Source organism: Acinonyx jubatus, chromosome A1 (genome assembly GCF_027475565.1).
Source record: "Acinonyx jubatus isolate Ajub_Pintada_27869175 chromosome A1, VMU_Ajub_asm_v1.0, whole genome shotgun sequence".
Taxonomy (NCBI): domain Eukaryota; kingdom Metazoa; phylum Chordata; class Mammalia; order Carnivora; family Felidae; genus Acinonyx; species Acinonyx jubatus.
Window position 1 is genome coordinate 57,881,525 of NC_069380.1, and position 22,225 is coordinate 57,903,749.

The 22,225-nt window shown below is 32.7% G+C and overlaps 1 protein-coding gene across 1 annotated transcript; it reads right to left on the reverse strand.

Annotated features, from left to right (window-relative positions):
• Positions 1-1,839: 1,839 nt before the first annotated feature.
• On the reverse strand, positions 1,840-21,922 carry SLITRK6 (SLIT and NTRK like family member 6). The gene is made up of 3 exons (XM_015066048.3): positions 21,792-21,922; positions 7,946-7,988; positions 1,840-5,597 (listed from the first exon to the last, which is right to left on the reverse strand). The coding sequence occupies exons 1-3, from the start codon at positions 21,821-21,823 to the stop codon at positions 3,051-3,053; spliced, it is 2,622 nt and encodes an 873-aa protein (XP_014921534.2). The 5' UTR covers positions 21,824-21,922; the 3' UTR covers positions 1,840-3,050.
• Positions 21,923-22,225: the final 303 nt, after the last annotated feature.

The window sequence follows — 22,225 nt, forward strand, 5'->3', positions numbered from 1 at the left end:
AACTCTCAACTACTTGTAGTAGGGAAGCAAATCACACAAGACAGATCCCATTATGACTGAAACATTTAAGCCTTTAAAATTTGTTACCCTGTGGGGCACGTGGGTGGCTCAGTCAGTTAAGCGTCCAACTTTGATTTCGGCTCAGGTCATGATCTCATGGTTCTGAGTTCAAGCCTGTCATGGAGCCCTACATGGAGCCCTATATCAAGCCCCACATAGGGCTCTATGCTGACAGTGTGGAGTCTGCTTGGGACTCTTTCTCTTTCTCCCTCTCTCTCTGCCCCACCCCAGTGCTCTCTCTCTCTTTCAAAATAAATAAAGAAACTTAAAAAAATAAAAATAAAACTTGTTACCCTTTGGAAATCATAATGATTTCTACATCATTAATCCAGACTCCCACCGGATTTTAGTTTTGAAGTTATATTTAATTTGGAGAATATATTTACATGACTTAATATATAACTTTCTTCCATCTTGATATAAGTTGGAGAATGAATATTACTACTTTAGGTGATTAACAATGAAAGGCTTAAAAAAATTACCTCACCTAAAAAACAAGAATGTTCCTAAGGACATGTCTCTGTCTGCATTCATGGATCCATTCCAAGGATCCTCCAGGCATGGGAATTTTTTAAGTCTTTCTAATACCTCTATGCACTTGATTGGAATCGGATAATATTGGCAAATACTCTAGTGAATAGAAGTAGTGCAATAACATGAAATCTCCTCTTGCTTTGTTTTTGTCTTTAGAATGTAACTTTTAGTCATTATTGTGCTGATTTTTTTTTAGTGGATAAATATATATAGCACCCCATATACACAAAGATTTTCCCTTAGTGAGTGTAACTCACTAAGAATTCTCATCTTTGTTCTTTCCAACCTTGGGCATTAGTAGAGAAATTTAGGTTTTCAATGAACTCTTTAAATACATAATCATTTATTGTTTTATATTAATATATGCAATGATTTAAAAGAACACCTAGTGGGGCACCTGGGTGGCTGAAGTCAGACTTGAGCTCAGGTTATGATCTCATGGTTCGTGAGTTCAAGCCCCCCATTGGGCTCTGTGCTGACAGCTCAGCCTGGAGCCTGCTTCAGATTCTGTGTCTCCCTCTCCCTCTCTGTCCCTCCCCTGCTCGCACTCTGTCCTCTCTCTCTCTCTCTCTTGCTCAAAAATAAATAAACATTAAAACTTTTTTAGTAAAAAAGAAAAGAAAACCCAGTGTTATGATATCACAGCATACTCATAATTAGTTTTCATACCAGGAAGTACAGACCCTTACTGTTTTTATCAGCAAAAAGGCTTCTTATTCAAAATCAAGGAAATAATGTATAATTTGCTAGTATTGCAGACAGTTGGTGTTGAAACCAAAACATTTAATAGAACATTCAGGAATCACTAAAATAGTAGTAAGTAAATTAGAAAAAGTCCTTTCTAATTTGAAGTATGTTCCTTACTAACCCTGTGCATGGATCTGCATGGTGTTCAGAAAACAGAATTAGATCACCTTGATTAATTCTATTTTGCCTTGTGGAAATCTGCTGTGTCATTGATTCTATAATCAGAAAGAAGAAAAATAAATCATTTTCATTTGTAGTCAGTGGGAAAACAATCTGCTGGAAAGGGGAACTACTGGTCAGACTTAGGTCTGGCTCCATGTCAATCATACCCAGACACAGAATGGCCTTTTTGCAGATAGTGAACAAGAAGCTTCTGTGTGGATAACAGACAGAAATCTCCTTCTCATGCATGTACCTCAGTGCATGCGTGTGTTTGCGTTAATCCTGACTTGATTGAATTACAAATCAAACTAATTGAAGTAAGTTCATTTAAAAAGAGAGTTTTCATTTTATTTTTATTGTTGTGAGTGGTATTTTTAATCTTCTTGAAAGGCACCCAAGAATAATTACCTTTGTGAACCAAAAATATACAAAACTGTACAGAATAAATAGTTCATAGAAATCTAGCTATACTTTCTTGTAAAATAAAGCTACATTGTCCCACTCCTGAGGCAACTTAAAACACTTACCCTTAGACGTGCCTTTTGCTACTAATTTATGGCAACTATCAGTTTACATCAATAAAGATTTTTAAAAACACAATTTTTCCTATTTGTTTTACACCTGTGAATTATTACTTGCCACAAGAAACATATTTCTATCATGGTCATTCAAATTTACAAAGGATTAATGCTATGAAAGAAACTAAACTTAATTTATGCACTAATCATATTTACAATTGAGTATCAGTAGCATTTTAAAAATATCCCAAGGAAAAAAATGAACTTTGAGCACAAATGACATACCTTAGTTCACAGCAGCATTGACAATAAGATTGTCCACACAAAATGTGCAGAAAAACCAAAAAAGTTTGCCTATTTATCCACCTGAACTATTAATCACTCCTATTTTCAAATTCAGAAAGCATAGCAATGGTATTTTTCTAACCCTCAAATGAAAACTTTGAAGTCTTGGGCTCCTCATAGCCTACTAATTCAACCTTCTATTTTTTTCTTTACTATTACTAGTGGTAATTTTGAAGTTCCAGTTCCTTTTGTCTTTATTTCAAGAAAATTAGGTGTATCTGACAATGTACATTTTTGTGGTATATACTGATTATATAAACGATATATTCCTTACATGTTATAATAACTACATACACAGGTATAGCTTTTAAATGTCAAAACCCAATTCTATTTCATCCACTGGTAAAGTAATTCAAGAAAATAAGGGTTGCTTAAAGACTCAACCCTCTTAGATGTGCAAGAGGACTCTTCTGAAACACTTTTAAGTATATGGAGAAATATTACTATAATCCTTGGATGATTTACATGCAAGGATTTATTTTATCGGGGGTAGGCAAAATTGCCCAAAGACAATGCAATGGCTTCTCCCAATGATCCCTGAGTTTCTTTTTCTTCTTTTTTTCCCATAGGATTACTGCTGTGCTTTAGTTCTGATTGATGACACACTCATGTAAGGCACTTATTTACAAGGATTGGACTTAAGACAGAATCACAGCATTTCTGCAAAAGCCCCAATCTCTCCATCTATGTTTGCTGCTCCAGAACTTCTAAGTAGTCAGGTTCAGCATGTAAGTTAGCTTTAAGCTCAAAATACTCATTTTTAGTCTGTTCCACTAATACCTTCCTGGGCCTTGAGTACATTAAAGTCTCCATTAATTTTAACTCTTCGTGGGCTCCAGGATAATGTACCTCCATGTCAGGCTGGAGTTGAGCAATGTTCTTCCTTAGGTATTCTGTGATTCCCAGTTGCTGAAGTTCTCTTTCTTTCTCTAAAATGTTCCTATATAATGAACTGGCATCCTGAAAAGATAAAAATTCAGTTGATTGGTCTGTGGTTTTGTATTTCATATTTGACCCTGTGAGTGGTGAATGATTTTCCCGTTCTAAAAGACTTCTTTGGAGATGTTTCGCATCACTTCCATCTTTTTCATTCCTTTCTTCTTCATCTTCCAAATGCTTTGGGCCAAAGGATGGACTTCTATAGACATGAACCATGGGACTCACCATGTGCTGCTCATAGAGTGATGCAGTGGGTCTCTCAGTAGTGTGGTGAGTTGTTTTATGGCCATACATACTATACTGGAGATGGACTGGACTGTTGTCTCTCATCTGCTCATCAGCTTGTTTCTTTTTGTATCTTCTCCTGCGGTGGAGAACAAGAACCACTATCCCTGCAGCACAGAACACAATGGTTATGAACACAATCAGCAGTCCTAGTATTAGAACAGAGAGTGGTACAGCATCAGTAAGTGATCTCAAAATAGTATCGGCTGTAGTTGTGGTTGCAGGGGTACTGACAATTATGTAACTAGTTTGAGTTGGCAGGGATGGGTTATTGACTAAACCAGGGCAAAGAAGTTCACTAGTTAGTGCTTTTAATTCCTTTTTGTCCAGGTGCTCTGGAGAAGTGCAGAGGATGTCATCTGTTACTGTGTTCTTACTTAGTTTTTGTAGCCATTGTTGCAATCCAACCAGGTCACAGGAGCAATCCCAGGGATTGTCCTCAAGGTCAATCTGAGTCAATAAGTCAAGGTCATCCAAGATATTACTTACAGGGAGATGGGTAAACTGGTTTGTTTTCAGGTTTATCCTTGTTAGGGAAACCCCTGAAAAAATATGTGGTGGTAAAACTTGCAGGAGGTTGTTATTTAAATAGAGGACTTTAAGTTTAGGCATTGGGTTAAAGGTCCCTGGCAATATTTCCTTAACTGCATTGTATTCAAGATATAAGTATTCAAGATTGTGGAGACCAAGGAACATGCCTCTACTTAATTTGGTCAGGTGGTTACCATTTAGATAGAGCTTTTGCAATCTTGTCAGATTCATAAATGAGCCTTCCTCAAGAACCTCAATACGATTATTTCCCAAGTGAAGCATTTCCAAAGTGAAGTATTCCACTAGATCAGACTTCATTAATGTATGGATAATATTCCCTGCTAGCACAAGCTTTCTGGGATTTTGTGGAGGAGGTTTTAGATCTGATAAGCTTTCAATATTGCGCTCCTGACAGTGTACTAGAAGTCCTGATGGGGATAGTACTTTGCAGTTACAGGGAATAGGACAGTAGGGTCCTGGGAGTTGAGTGAATGGCTTTGTAATATAGGGTATCAAAACTGGTGCTTTGGTGGTTGGTTTTGAAAGAGGTGTGGTTTTGGTTGACACGTGACTTTCACTCATTGAAGAAGTTGCTGCCAGATGCAACGATCCTGATGGATCCTCGTGTTCTTCATACACTGGTGGGGTGGGGCAAATTGATTCCTTTTTCAGTCTGCTTAGTATACTTCCTTTGAAAAATGGAGGGCTGTTGCAGACGACATCACCAATTACAGACTGTGGAGGCATGTTTTCCAACCAAATTTTTAGCTCTAATAAGTCACAATTACAGGTCCACTTATTGTCCTCCAATTGGAGGTCCAATATCCGGCCAATGTGTTCTAAAAAGCCAACATAAGGCAATGCTTGCAACTGATTTCCACGAAGATCTAGATGGGTTAAAGGAACGAACCGAAATATGTTTGGAGGAAGACTCTCAATGGCATTGTCATTTAAAATTAACACTTTAAGTCTGTTAAGCTTGCTAAAGGCACTTGGTTCAATCACTGTAATGAAATTGTTATCTGCTTGGAGGAATTCCAGGTTTTCCAGTCCATGGAAGGTATCCTCTTTGAGAATTTCTAATGAATTGTGATTGATATGAAGTTGCTTAAGAAGGCCAAGGCCATTAAATGCACCAGACTCAATATCTGCAATATTGTTAAATCCAAGGTGTATTGAGATAGCATTGGTAAGCCCAGAAAAGTCATTTGTGTGAAGCATTGTCAAGCCATTATTTAATAAACTTAGGTGGAAAGGTCGTGATGGTGGTACACTTATTTGGGATAACTTCTTGATACCTTTTTCTTCACAATTTATTAGCATTGTGCCATCTTTTTCCTCACAATTGCAAAGAGAATCACAAGAACCTCTGGTCGAGGATATTGGAGTTTGGGACTGTGAAGATATGCAGGCAAGGAGAGATGAATATAAGAGATGAATCCACAGCTTCATGTTGTCGTGTGATGAAATCTGATTCTGTAAAACAAAATGCAATAGCAATGCACTTTAGTGGGCAGAGGGAGGGAGGAGATGAACCTCACAATCACAAAATAGAAGGTTTTCCTCCAAAAGGAAAAAAAAAATATTACTCTGAAACTATGAATACCTTCTGCAGCTACATTTTCTTTTATTTTTTTTCTAATACTATGACAAGCATGTTTTGCTTTACTTTGAACTTGCCCTGTGATAAAAATACAAAATTTAGGTCAAGGAGAATTTTAAATTTTATATCATCAGTGGTATTCACATTTGCCAAATAAACTGCATTTTAATAGACGAGAGAGGTGCTGCTTAATTGGGCCATCAGTACTTTGATATGATGTAAAGGTGTGTATTTGAGAAGATGCTGATTTTTTTTTTTTACACAAAGTTGATGAATCTAAGGCTGAAGGATTACAATATAAGACAAATACATGATATTAGCCAGAAGCAGAGAATACTGTAGGGAATGCAAAAATGTTAGAAAGAGTTAGAAAAAATGTATGTATATATGTATGCACATATGCATTAATAATGCAATTCCTTTATTTATTTATATTTTTGAACTGGACGTTACAATGTAACATCTAATACTTGTGTCTGTGTTTTAACCTGTTTTGATGATTGGCTCAATTTTATCATCTATTTAAAAACCTTGAGGAAAATAAGTCTCTGACCATGTAAGATGGTAGTTCACTATGAAAAGAATTTCATTTTAACTATGCTGTCTAGGGCACTTGATAGTATTAGATACATATGGTTAAGAGTGCCCATTAAAATTTCACTTGTCGGACTGTATACTGAATTTCTAAAGGTAGGATATTTCCTGCTGCTTTTAAATTGTTATGTATGAGGTTAATATCATAACCTTGAAGAAGAAAAGCTGAGCTTTGTAACACATTTCTAGCTGCTGTAAATGAACAAGCAATGCCTCATATAAACTTCTAGCAAATGACTTTCTAACAAGGTCTTAAAATAGGCTTTAGGGCACTGAATGTCATCACATAATTAAACAGTGGATCTCCTTTATAATAAGGCTTAAAGTCACAAACAATGAACTCTACAACAAACTGCACGATCCTGAAACACTTGAGGATACCTCTAATTAGGTAAATAAAAAATGACAGTTCAGGATAACAGCATCATATATTCCAACTTCTTAAATATTTAGGACATGCAGCTGAAATAGCAATTTTTTAAAAAAGATTTAACTCTGAGAAGCCAGCAGTGACAAGATAAATACATGTAACTCCAGTGGTGTTTAGTGGCATTTCTTTCCTTCAAATAGTATATCTTAAATTCATATAAATTAAATTGAAAGGTAAATAAATACCGTATCTCAAAACTCTTCAACTTTTCCAAATGGTATCTGCTTCTATTTACTTTTAATGGAATGTGAACAATAACTTTGAACCTAATTAACATTCACAATCAGATAGAACATTACCAAACCCCAATCAAGAATCCTGAAAAAAAATTTCATCCTATGAAAATACATTGTTTTATTGAAAACATATCTAGTATGAAGTTTCTGAATGGTAAAGGCAGCTGAGGAAATAAAACAGTATAGTGCCTTTCTATATGAAGGAAAGTTAGCAGATTAAATGTTTCCATGGGGAAATTGATTTTAAACAGCTCAGAGTCTATGTTTAGAATCCAACGGTTTGCAGTTGGGAGTCTTCAACTTGTGGATTAGCTTCCACAAACACTAAAAGTACTTCTTCATAGATTACTAAGAAATAATATTATTCATTTCACCAGTCACATCATCTTGAGAAAACAATAAATAACTTCCAAATGACAATCTCTGGTTATTTTTTTAAAATCTTATATTCATTTTATGTTCTTCAAAATGTCCTAGGGAACAGTTTGCAATCTTTTCAGAAATGCACACAAATTTGAACACTGGTTCCATATTGACAACATCTGATCCAATGTTAAAGAGGTCAAAAATATGTATTTTCAAGTCAGGAAATAATAAAAGTAGCCTACAAAATACAAAGAGTCTTTTAATATTCTGCTTATGTTTTAAAATCAGCAATGGTGTTTGGAAGTGCTCTCTCCTTCAGAAGGCATACATACTTAGTTTCCAAAAACACACTGCATGCCATGAAATAAATAGTGGCATCTTATATTATTTGCTCCTCTGTGCAGCCAGCTGTTGGACTGTCTGCTGCTCAGAGAAAACAGGCAACTGCTACAGCATTAGTTGTGCCCATGAGTAGGAATGAAACTGGATATCTTTTAATGCAAAGTTATTCTTTTAAAGGACAAACACACAAATTGAATCACTTTAAGATAATGCAAAAATAGGCATTCGAAAAGCCTGAAAACATTCATCTTACCTGTAAAGCAGAGACTCTTCCTGACGTTATCTGTAATGCACAGCTGGAAGAGATGTTCAAAGTAAATTCAGTTTCCTTACTAAAAAAGAAAACACCAACCACCACGTACTTTCTTCTCAAATTTCACTTTTTGGCAGGTCCCATTGCTTCATAAAGTTAAAAACCTCTGCTCAAAGACCAAATGCTGAGCATTTCATTGAAAATATTTCAGGCAGAGTGCATGCTAGATCATCCTGAAGCAGTTGCCTTTTTTCCCCAATTAAAATTCACGGCATACTTCACAGCTATGCTGACTTTTTTGCATATAGTTAACCATTTGCAAGCTGCTGAACACAGGAAATAAACAAGATGTTTCACAGAGCTGGGATTGATCACTCTTGCTTTCTTAGGTTGTAGATCCAAGCTGCAGCAGTGTTCTCTTTCCTCCCTTTCTAGTCTTTCTTGTTAGCTCAGTTTGTTATTAGTCAGATTGCCAAGGGCTGGGAGGTAGGCGTAAATAAAGAGACTTCTTGGCTTTTGACTCAGCCTTTAAGCCCTTCCCCAGCAGAGCGCTTTACCCTGCCAGTGTCATTTAACACAAGAGACAGCTCCACCTTGGGACTGCTCAACTCCTCCTCTTTCTGCAAATGGCCTTTCCCCTCCCTTTCAATACCAGAGAGAGTGCAAGTAAATTTTGGTGGAAATAATGATGTACCGTTTTAAACGTTGTATAAAAGCTAACTAACACATTATGTTAAATTCTCAGCTAGCACAGTACTGTACTGTTTACACACACGTGTGCAGAAAAGCTGCAAGCCATGTGGCCTGTAGAATGGTTGTTTCAGGTTCGGTTTTGCTTTTTTGGTTTTGTTTTTTACTGGTATTTATCGTTGAAATGGTGCACTAATTATTAAAATGTTCACGTGAACTACTTTCCTGCAATATTTGCAGTTTTGGATTTACCATTTAATTTTTTTAAAGCCTCATGTCAGAGACTCTCAGTAGTATACTTCATTATTTCTTTCCCTACAGCTAATGTTCAGTAATGAGACTAGAAATGAGGTTCTTTTGCAGTTAAGATAATATTTATTTGGAATGGAAATATTATTACTATGACATTCATTCAGGAAACTCTATTACAGATGGTTATTGTTAATAGAACATTTTGCTTATCATTCTCCAAAATATGAAATGATGTCTTTTCAGGTAAAATGAAACAAGTTGAATGAGTATGTAGAAATTACAATATCCTGATTTTTATGGTACTAGCTGGAGAGAGCATTTTTTTCCTAAAAAGATTCTATTTATAAAACTACTTGTTTCTTCAACTCTCAAAAGTTTCTGAATCATCACTAATAAAACTCTCAACTGTCAGATTCCTTATTTCCCAAAATGCCTGTGTTTTAAAAAATCATTCCTTCTACCTGCATTCTAAGCACCTGAACTTTTTTACATCCAAAATGAATATATTAGATGCCATTATTTATTCATTTTGAAATAGTCTATGGTTAGAAACACCGTTCACCCCAGGTTCTAGAGGCTGCCTGTGTAATATTAGGTCTCATTTCAGGAAAAAAAAAAAGGTTTTTATGTAGGTTAAATCATCAAAATGGGAGAATATCAGATTGGGTTATTATTTAATGATTGTGTGCAGTTATGCATTCAAATTCATAAAGTTTTCATATCCTTAGTGTGGAACAGTTGCTTTAAAAGATATGGATTTTGAAGCAGTTTTTAATATTCTCTCATTCCTTAATATTATATTCTTTCACTCATTAAGTGTCTCATTTATTTTCATGACACTGGGTGTTTTAAAATGAAATAGAGATAATGGTATAGGTAGGGGGATGGGGAAAGATGATAAAGATAAAGAGAGACTAAAGGAAATAAGAGAAAATGAAGGTAAGGAATTAATCTCAGGCCCAATTTGCTGCTCGCTGATGGCCAGGTTACATTAGCTTCACTCAATCTAATGATTTAGATAGGTAGGGACAAAATGGAGTTAGAATCAATGGGAAAACAAGGAACTAGTAACTTCCCTTCCAGCACTGTATACACAATTCTCCAAATGTGTTCCTTTAGTTTTGGAATCGAGGCCACAGGAGAAGTGTTCTGGAAGTATAGTCTGTGGAGGAAAGTGGTTCAAACAGACACATGGACAAGTAGAATTAAATTCCCTATAGATTGACACAGGTTTCTCTCATTTCCTCCAATTTGATTATGTGTCTATTTTATCCATAATGTACACCTAGCAGGTATTTCAAGTTATTTATCTCTAATCCCTTACCTATACATGACATGTTGTCCTCATACATAAATTACTGGTCAATTCAAAGGTAAGGAAGAGGAGAAGTAACTAACAACCCCTTTTTTATATTTATTATTCTTTACTTTTTCTCTAGATTTTGGGTGGAAACACAAAGAATGGTTGGGTAAAGAATTGTTTGAGAAGCATTCTGTAGCTCTGAACTTAGTTCAAAGGAGTAGTATTGATAAAGAATTATTCAGCATTACCTTAAACTCAATAGTAAATATATATGTATATATATAATAGTACATACAAAATGATTATGGCTAAATCCATTATTCTCTAGATTTTGTTAATGGTAATTCCTCAGTTATTTCACTAAATCAATCATGCTGCCATTCTTTCCAAATTGCTTATGGCAGAATGTGTTATTGATTATTGGACATTTAATTTAACATTGTTTTTATTTTCCAATTGTTACATGGAAAAATACTTTTCAGTGTATCTTTATCCACGTTTTAGCAATAAATTCAATAAGTGATCCTAATAAATACTAGATTTTATTAACCTTTCCACATAATTTACCCCCAGTGACTCCATATTGGAAGATGTTAAAACGTAATCAATTATTTTTAACCACATAGTCTACATTATGTTTTATTGCGACTTTTAACTGCTTCTTAGAATGTGCATCTTCAAGGGAAAACATGAAAGTTCTAATTATAATGAAAATACCAAGCAACCAGAAGAAATAAACCTACCTCTGTTAGTCATTTTAGAGCAGCAGTGTACATAAGGCAGCACAGTGCACAGTCATAACACCAGGACTCAGGAGAATGCCTTCTCTTCTCTGCTCATGTAGATGGGAGTTGGGTAGGGTGGGGAATCATTTTACATATCTAATGGTGACAAAGGCCAGATGGAAGAATATTTTATGTAATTTGTTGGACTGGACTGATAATGCATATGGGACAAATAGAATGAAAAGATCAATATTAAGCGCTGGAAAGGTAAAGAAAAATTACTAACAGTGAAAGAGACTGATTCATGCTGTACAGGACTAGCTCTACATCAGAACATCTCCCACCTTTTTTCAGTGCCACATTTAAGTGGTAAAATGAAAACATATGTCTGATTGATTTTAACACAAGAATCTGGAAGGCTTGAAGAGAAAGGTCTTTACACTGTCTGTGGTGTAGACTGAGGTATATTAACATATTTTGAAGGTAGAAAGTATAACCCTTGGTGACCCTTTGAGGATTATAATACTATAGATGTATTTTAAATATTCATTGATGATTTCACTCTCTGAAGAGATATTTAAACAAGGAAATAATCCCAAAATAATGTCACTTTGAAAGTATGTACATAATTATTAAAAAATATATTCATAACAAATTCTTGAGTAACAGCATTCCTGTGGGCTCTGTCTGCTATGTACTTTCAGAGAATTTCAATGAAACTCAAGATAAGATAATGTTATTAAAATTTAATATTACAGAATTTGTGAGTAACATCTAAATTTACAGACATGTAGAAAACTTGTGCACTAGTTTCACAAACATTAATAAAGACATATTTCCTGTTTCTTATTTCAAGCTAAAAGTTTCTCTAAAATTGTATATACTTTTGAAAATGTGTATGTTCCATTGTAAAACACTGAAGGAAAACTCTAAAGAAATAGAAAAAGTTAAATCTACTAACAATCCCAGAGATTAACTTCAACTCAAATATTTATTTTGTATTCCTATCCTGTTTATTGTATACAGAATTAATACCTCTTATAAAATTTTAAAAAAATCTTTAAAAATAATAATGGGGCAAAGTCTACTTAAAATGTGTAATTGAACTTATTTACACAAATCTTATTCATAAAAGATAATAATTAAAGAATGTTGTCTTCTATCTTTCATAATACTATGCCATACAGTAACCTTAGAATTTGTTTCCCAAATCTTGAACTTAGAGTTCTCTTTCATGCTTCACTGGAAGAGAAGGCTGAAACAATTTGCCATCTTTACTTTATTTTATTTTATTTTATTTTATTTTATTTTATTTTATTTTATTTTATATTTTTGGTTCTGTTAAAAGAATCAGAGCATAATGATCATGGATACTTTTTCTTTTGACAATAACATACAATTTAATAAAGGAACATCACCTTTGTATATAGAAGAATATAAAATTTCTCAACTTTTGGCAATAACATCTTGTACATGAGAAGGACATTTGCATATATTCATCAAGAATAATCACTGAGGAATGCAAATTATTTTAAATGTTTAACCCTATAATTGTAATATGTAGCCATTTTTCCAAATATGTAAATATCATGTAATACCATGTAAATATCATAACCATGAATATCATATATCTCTTATCTCTATCTCCATGTCTATATATATTTATGCTTTAAGATCATCTATATGGAGATGATCTCCATATAGTGGGATGAAAGTAATAATTTTACCAACCTAACAATGATTAGTTGACACTGAAATTTAAGTAGCAAACTTTACAGTGAAAAGTCTATATGTCTTAGAGGGAGTTTATATGATAGATACAATATTTTATAAAGTCATGCATAAGTGGTTTAGGAAACTTGCCTTTTGCATTGACTCTTTAATAAAAAAGGTTAATTTGTTATTTAAATCTTAAGTTTCTTTCATGGTCAATTTGCTCTGAGAGCAAAGGTATAAAACTAATAATGGAATTGCTTTATTCTAAGAGAGCTTTTACAATCATACTTCCTGTTTTTGATTTGAAATCTGTTGACACAAAGGAACTCTCTGATACCTTTATTTAACCTGGCAAAACCTAAGCAAAACAAAACAAAAGCTTTCTCTTGGAAGCTTGGATTAGAAATTCTCTGTCTTCATGTAAAGTGTATTTGTGATTTCATAAAGTTCCTTACTTCAAATGGATAACTAAACATATATATATATGTATATATGTATACATGTATGTATACATACATAGGTATGTATGTATACATATCTATGTATATATACACACACACATATATACATACATATGTATATGTATACATATATACAACTAAAAAATGTTGGTGAATGTTTTACAATGAATAATGAGCAGTAGCAAGAGACAAGGTCCAGTGTAATAATGGTAGACTGGGAGTTACTTTGATGGTAAACACTCCTCTAGGGAAAGCTATTATCTACTTGGTATTTTTTCTCTGTTACTATAGAGTGAGTTGCACATAGGAAACACTCAAATAAGTAGTTATTCAAGTTGAATAGTTTCTTTGTCTTTCTCACTATCGTGTAATCTTAGGACACTTACTATTCCTAGGGATGCATATATATTATATTTTTAAAATTTTTGTCTATATAACAAAAAATAATGCTAAAGATCAAGACTGAAAATTTTAAAAACTTGATTCCCTGGATTTTTCCAAATATTGTTGTTTGGCAGTTATTATAATACAACCTGTGTGACCAGATCACTTTGTTACCAGATGATTAACAATAATGCCAGGCAAATACCACTGAATCAAATAAGCATGATAGATGCTCAGCTTGGTGGTTCACCTGCAGGAGATTTAAAATTTCTGGATGTCCTTCTACTGTCAATCACAGTTTGGACATCACTGACTATCCCTATTACCTACTGCTGTGTCATGAGGAATGTGACTTATTCAAACTGTTTTAATCTCGTAATTGTGATATTCACCCATTTTTACAAAACATGTCAGTTTCATTAAGTTCAATGTATTATTTTAATAAAATAAAACGGTACATATCATGCATATATGTACATTTATTTAATTATGCTTTAAAATCATCTACATGGAGATGATCTCCACATTGTGGAATGAAAGTAGCACATTTTCCAGTCTAGGCTTGATTAGTTGACATGGAAATCTAAATACCAAATTTTACAGTCATTTGGATAGTAATAAATTTTTTTTGTTACAATTGGATCTATATTCTGTAAAGAAAATAATTGACAATGAAACACATGTTCATTGAGAAATGGAAGTGCATAGTTCAAGAAGTGACTCAGGAATTATTCTATTTTGCATTATTTTTACTTGATAACAATGGAATTAACATAAAAAGACAGTTACTGAACTATTACTATCATCACTGGAGTATTAGTATTAAACAAGAAAGTGAATAAATCATTAATGGCAAGTTTCACTCGATAATGTTGGCTGTTTTTTTTAAACAGGAATCTTGATGAAAACTCCAAAACAAAATAAGGAATATTGCATTTTGGTATATAACATTTTAAAGAGTATAACGTAACATAGAGAAAAAGCTTCTGAGTTGTAAATAATTCACTTAGATACACGGAGTCGTTCCTTCAAAATCTATATTCAATGTACAAAAAATGCATTTATCCCTTACCTGCATATCTACATGGAGATAAATATGGATATTTATTAATATATTTATCCTTTTGATGATTTTACTGTATACATCTCACCTATATTAATCTTTAATCTTTCCCCTGAAATAATTGAGGCTTCCTTATGACTGTTCAATATTGTATATTTCCCATATAATATTACATGTTTAAGAAAATAAGGGCAATATCATTTATAACTTTCATGTTTCCCAATATTGGAATAGGACATAGACCATTGTGATATATAATAAATAATACCAATGAAATATCAACAGCAATAAAATTCTAATAAAAATTAATACCTAATAATCAAATGACTGTTTAAGTGGACAGATATCCTTTGTTGTTTCTTGGGGGTAGGGGAAGGAAAAGGAGTTGACAATTAATTTCAAATTAATTTTGGATGTATCATACGGGATTTTCCTAGGCAGTCTAAAATTTCAAGCCTCATAAAACACTCATTTGAACTATAAAGACTTTAAATTCCCTCCCCCTCAAAGAGTATTAAATTTGAAGTCACATGATACAGTAAGACAAATACTCCTCAAATATTTGTATTCTTTTCTTTGATTACGATCAGAAGGGCATTTATAAAAAGTATTTCCTCATTTTTATTTGCAACTCCAACCTACTACAACTTAGGAAACTGATTTTTAGAAACCTCACAGCTTTAAACAGTTGTTTAGCAGTAAAACAATTTTAAAAACATAGCTTAACTATCTTAAAAAAGGAAGCAATTCAAAATAGCACTTACCTGCTTTTCCTTTCCATACATAGAAATACATGTCTTCCACAAAAATATTACAAATTTTTGATACTAGTAGAAATCACTGTTTAATAATTCTTGGTTTGAGGGAAGATGAAAAACTGAAAGCAAGAGTTTTTAATCTAAAACTAATCTTGAATATTTGTATAATATTGTTAAGAACTAAGGGAATCATTCCTAACACCTCCTTTGGTTCAGAGCTTTTTTACTCTTTTAGTTCCCTCTAGTGGATATTTTTAAAAATTCTTAACAACTTTAAAAGCTGCAGAGAGCATGCTCTGTTGAATTCTTACTTTAAACATGTAGATTATGTATGTAGTTGTTCCATTGCTGGCCTGTAACAATTATCATGATGTGTTAACAGTATATTTTAAGAAACATTTGACCAAATTTGAGCATGATTAGAAGCAAAGTATTACAGAATATATTGTTTGTAAGAATAACTGACAATTTCCATTGTTTTTATTACCCATCATATTCTTAAAAGGGTTTATAAATGTTCCTCAATTAAACAACAACAAAGAACATGCTACAGCTATTTATTAGTGTCCAACTATCTTCTTAAAAATTTTTTTATCTTTAGATATTAAATTACTACTACTAATAATAAATAGTAGTATGTATGTAAGTATAATTGTGAGCTCTCATCATGTTTATAACTAGTATGATCACTCTATACATAGTAACATATTTATTCTTAGAACAAATCTATGTGACAAGTGCTTTTGGAATGAGGAAATTGGTGCATAAAAGTAATATACACAATGTTACAGAACTAGTAAAGGCAGAGTCTAGACTTCAACCTATCTATCTATTCTGACTTCAGAATTTGTTTATTCAGCAGATAAAATTGCTAGTCAGGGCAAATATTCTCATAAGTGGACATAATTTGTAATAAGATAAGATTTTAGTCTTATATATAATAGGAATAAATTAAAAAAGAATTTGTTTTTGAATTAAAAATACTTTTTCTAAAACATATTTCATTCAATACATAAGCATTAATGACAATTGTGGGCAAAGAATTGCATTGGTTGAAAACACAAACATGAACTTTTTATATGCATACATATATATGATTCGCACATAGATATACCTGAAGAACTGTATAATAGATCAAGTGATCTATATCGATATCGATATCGATATAGATATCCTCATCATACTACATTATACTAACCACCTATACTTCTTTGTCCTTCTAAGTCAATGAGTACCAAGCTTCTACAAAGACTGACATTTAGAGGAAATCAATTTGTCACATCTTACTCCACTTACTTTAGGGTTGCCTGAGGGAAGAGGGAAGAGCCTATTGTGCAATATATAAATCCAGAAGCCCTTTGGATCAGATTCATGTTGCATGCTCCACATCCGATGAACTCTGTAGTCTCCCTGACCTAAAGTGGACCCCACTGCCTGCCCTAAAGTGGACCCCAGACACCCCACATAAGATTCCTCAAATGGATACATAATCTCTCCTTCATAATAGACATGTCTCCCTCCATCTCCCCAATGTACCCTCGCCCATAATAGACACAAGTATATTTTAGATATGGAAGGTGTGTGCATGTACTAATGATGCGAGTGGACATTCACCAAACCCCTGGATTATCTAAAGAACAAGTGGGGACAGGAGTGAGATATGAGAGAATATGCCACTAGGCATGGCAAGGGGCTATGTTATTCTGATTACCCGGTTCTTCCTTCTCACAACAAACAAAACAACATAATAATGCTTATCATCCGACTTGATTTTGCTGTTCTTTCTTAAAGTGTTAAGGTATTATATTCCACATATTTTTTAGAAGCTCAGAGTCATCATTGTGGATATTAGTTATACAGTCACTCATTTAATAAATATTACTTGAATTCTAAATGTAACGATATTATTAAGAACCTTAATAAATATATATTAATATTTTTAAAAAAGAAATTACGGTGCCAGGCACCTACTATATATTTCAATTAAAAAAAAAACTCTTCACAACACCCTATAAGAGATATAATATTGTTAACTTCACTTTACAGGTAAGCAAAGTGATAAATTAAGAATGAAAAATAACTTGGTGAGGGTCACACAGCTCGTAAATAACTAGCTTTCTAGTCTGGCTGAGTGTAAGAATCATGCTTCCCTGTATAAGGCAGTTCTAATAAAATATAAAATGCATTAGGTTTGAGTTATTTAATGTTTAAGGCTGAGACATTTAAGTAAAATATCAAGTGAAATATTAGCATAATATGAATTTTTAGGTGTTATAAAATACATTGTTGTTTTTTAAACATACCTTGAAGAAAAGACATCTTAATTAAAGACTTATAAAAGAAGGTGTTATCTCAAGAAACTTAAGTTTAAAAATCAAATGTCTAACTGGCTATAAATCATTCAGCAAAGATGTGTACTGAAAAATACTTAATTTGTAGTTCAATATCTCCCTCTGCTGTTAGAAAACACTAATGAAAATTGTTTCAGCATATATACTTACATGGTAGACTATGTTTATATATCAACACAATAAAATACATTAACATTTTCATAACCTTTCTTCATGTTTTAAAATTGTGAATCCTACATTACATTTAAGAAAACACTTCATTTACTTGAAATGAAAATAGTAAATGCTAGACATTAAACTTACAGTGAATAATTTATATGATTAACTTTACTGAAATTTTATGTCTGTCGTATAGTTGTTTTGGGTATTCGTTTTACACAAGTATTACATGTGAGAGAATACCTGAAAACTCTTTCTGTGTTACCTCCAATAATTCTGGAATTCTCTTTCTTTTTTTTTTTCTGTTACAAAATTGAAATTTAAGCAAAAAAGTATTTCCAATGTCACAGACTTCTAGGGTAATACAATACTGTAACTAAATACAATTTTCTCAATAGCTACATTAGTAAATTAATAGAATATAAATACAGTATTAACCACAACTTCCTAATCATGGATAAAGAAACACAAACACAAAGAGCCCAATCATAAAATACATACATAAAAATATTACATTATTACCAACAATTTTCTTCTTAAGATGAGAACATAGCATAGATATTAAAAAGAACATATCATTTTTGTATTTGCTAAGAATAATGTTTTTAGAAGACGTTTTCTAAAATTGTATTTGGTGGTAGATATTATTACATGGCTATCTTTTAAAACTCTATTGTTTATGACAATTAAAAATAATAAAAACTTGAAAATTATAATAAATGGAAAAATGAAGTACTTTTATCAAAGGAAAGAGAAAATATAAAAGTTAAATTAATTCAGATAAATCCAGGATAAAAAAATCATAAAGTGCTTTGTAATGCAATGAGATAAATGTTAAAATGAAATTAATATATTATTTATAGAAATAACAAGTTTAATGATTTAACATAAAAGGGCTAAAAATACAACTGTTTGCTCCCATTTTCACATCTAGTTATATATTCCCTGACATCTTTGTAAAAATTGTTGTTCCTTTGAGGCCAAAGGTCACTAACTATCCCATACTCTTCCTTAAAACCTTCTGGAATGCAACTAATCTCCCAGAGATTCACCATGTTTTCAATCTAGAGAAATAGAAACTGACTCACCGTCTTCCTCTCCACTTTAAATCATTATACTGATGGCAATCACTATTCTACCTGCAGACCTCTGATTCTAATTTCTTCAGCTATTCATTTCCATGACCACACATGGTTGTTTGTCATGACACAAAATGTTCTATTTTTAATCTCTGAATTCAAGTACAACACTCCTTGGTGATTGATGGTAAATATTTCACATCAAGTTTTCTTGGTGGGATGGGAGGGACCTTCCATATACACACTATTTGCCACTTTTTGTGATGTAAATACCTCCACAACAGCTAGTTGCAAGATAATAATGTTCTATTATTTGATGTAGAGTGGCAAAAAGAAGCACACAATCACACTAGTCAGTGTATTCCAACAAAGTGCCAAGTTACATGAGAATAGTCAATCAGTAGTGATATACTTTTCTGGATGTGATCTGGAAGAGGTCATACATCTGTAATACTTATATCCCTACATGTAACTATGTCCATGCCATGGGAGGGTAATAGATATACTAGCTTAATACCTATGCTTGCACATTTGCTTGTGGTTTTCAAGAAATAGCAATGTTCTCCTGCACAGTTTAAATTTCTGCCTGTATCTTTGTTATATGAGAAAAGAACTATCCATTGCTGTTGTCGTTGAATTTAGCTAGTCATGTACATTTTTCGCATATGGATGGGAATTATAATCAAATTACACAGTTAACATTTGTGATAAAAATGAATTCAATATTATAAATTCATTTGGAGAATATAAACATTCATATATTGAGTCTGCTTTCCATCCTGGAATATGGTATATGTGTCCATTTATTCTTGCAGTTAAAAAAATTATTCATTATGGTATTACAATTATATCCATATATTCAAAGTGCTAAGTGTTTTATCTTTAATTTACTGAACTTTCTTTGTAATTCTAGTTTTAGTAATATTTTCAGTTTATGTCTATATTTTTATTTCATTTCAAAAGTTTATTTTATAAAATTAAGTACAACCTTGAGTTGGCTTGGTGTTTCAGAGGTACAAAGTAGTACAAAAACACAATTATATTCTTTGATGCTAGACTTGTACAAAAATATATTATTATACTTTTAATAAAATTAATTATTTAATTTTATGAGTGCAGTTTATGACAAAATGTTAACCAACTTTCTTTTCTATGCCCTTTTATATGCCTTAAAAGCAATATCAAAGTATCAAAATGATTGGATAAGTACTAAGAAATTTAATATGTTTTTTTTTTTTGTTTTTTGGTTTTTGTCTTTTACTTTAGAAAGGGAGAGAGCATACCCAGGAGTGCAGGAGAGGGGCAGAAGGAGAGAGAGAGAGAGAGAGAGAGAGAGAAAGAGAGTGTGTGTCTTAAGCAGGCTCCAGGCTCAGAGCCCGATCCTATGAGCCTGGGATCATGACCTGAGCTGAAGCTGAGAGTCAGACACTTAACTGAGCCACTCAGGCATACCTAATATGTTCTCTAAAAAGGATCTGTAGAATAGACATATGCAGTATTTGTAGGAAAAGGACAAAGACGTATTTCCTACACATATGAAAACAGTCTATTTAGTTTATATAAGAGAAAATAAGTTGCCAAAAAACATAGCAGTTGTCCATCTGTTCCTTAATGTAGAGTTTTATCCAAAACCCCCAGATAAATCTGAGTAGTTCTAAGTAATTCTAGCTTAGTGGCTTATTTCTTCACTTGAATGAATTTATCTAAGAGGAAATAGTATAAAAAAAAAAAAAAACTTCCTTGGCAAGCTAAGTGATGTTGGTAAATTAACATCATCTTTGAACTACTTTGTTATTGCAAAGAGTGGTGGCAAATGAAGTTAAACAATTATTTAAGAATAAATAACCCTACAAATTTATAATTATTTCAAAGTTTAAAAATCAGTGTCAACATCTTATCACCACATCACCATTAGACAACACACACACACACACATACCCTTACCTAAAGATATGTACATCTATATCCCTTTAACTTTGGCATTATTTTGAGCATTGATTTTTCGAAAGCCAGATTGTTATATTCACTACTGCTCTTTTTCCATAGCTTATTATATGGCAATAAAATTTATTTATTTATTTATGACATTATTTAAAAAATATTTATGGAGAACTTAATTATTGCCAGACCAATTGGAGCTATTGGATATAGTAATCAACATGAAAAAATATCCCTACCTTTCTAGATTACACCATATCAATAATAATAGTAAGAAAAGAACTATCAGCATTATACTTAATTACAATTGAAATGATGGAAAAGAGAAAAATTGTTTGATTTATAATATGGAAACAAAGTTGGATTTGAGCATTTAAGCAAGACTCCACATAGAATTGACATTTGTGCTAACACTTTCAGAAAAAATGATGAGTCAGAAAATGGCTTGATGCCATGTACAAATTTGTGAGAGAGGGATGATTGATGTGAAAAAGATAAGATCTATTTGGGATTCTGGCAGTTGCAGTCCTCACTAATAAACATGGGAAGGAAACTAAGATAAGCCTATGACCTATGTACACTGAAGATGAAAGGGTTTCATATATTTCATCTCCTCCCAACAATATGGCCAAGTGTCTAACTGCAGATCCCTTTTCATGTTTTGTTCCCCACCCCACCCCCCCACCCCTGCCCACCCTCGGAGCTGAAGTAGATGAAAACATGTAATGAATCAGTATCTAGAAAAGTGCATGAACACTATCATACATCTATAATATATATATACATAAAGAGAGACATACAGACAGATGCAAACAGAATTCTTATAGCTTTTGTTTTAAAATTTTAGCCATGAAACAGGCAAAATAGTGCAAAACTCAATAGCTTATAAAAGAACTGTTGGATCCAACTCATGTTTCCATGGACAGAGTAAGTTAAGGTTACTTGATGACTTAAACTTTTTACTTACTATTTGTGGAGAAGACTTTTAAGATTTTTCATCTGCCTGGTTTCCAAATAGTCTTCGCCCCCAGTGCTTTTTTCCACTTCAGATAAGAATTATCTCCATTTTTGCATTTATAGAGAAGGCTCTGAGTTCCTAGAAAATATTGAGTAGAATTTACATCTCAAAGCCACAGATAAAGAATGAATGCAAGTTCTTCCAAGAAAGGCTTTTTATTGCCTGAGTCCAGAATTTTTATAGTACATATAAGCCTTTTGAGATAAATGGGAAAGGTTTGGGGATTAGTAAACAGAATAAGTGGGCTTTTTCCATTCTTGTAAAGACTCAATTTGTCAAAAGAGTTGTACAAGTTGGTCTCAATTTTTAAGACAAGTGTTTTTAATTCCTCAAATAATTGGGTTGCACTCTGAAATGCATTCAACTATATTATCTTCAAATTG

Bases quoted from the DNA above. Each gene is read 5' to 3' on its own strand.
- SLITRK6 (XM_015066048.3), bottom strand. From the start codon at position 21,823: ATGAAAAATCTTAAAAGTCTTCTCCACAAATA. The intron at 7,989-21,791 runs GTAAGTAAAAAG...CATCTCTTCCAG, and splicing joins AAAAGTCTTCTCCACAAATA to CTGTGCATTACAGATAACGT. The intron at 5,598-7,945 runs GTAAGATGAATG...TTTGTTTTACAG, and splicing joins GAAGAGTCTCTGCTTTACAG to AATCAGATTTCATCACACGA.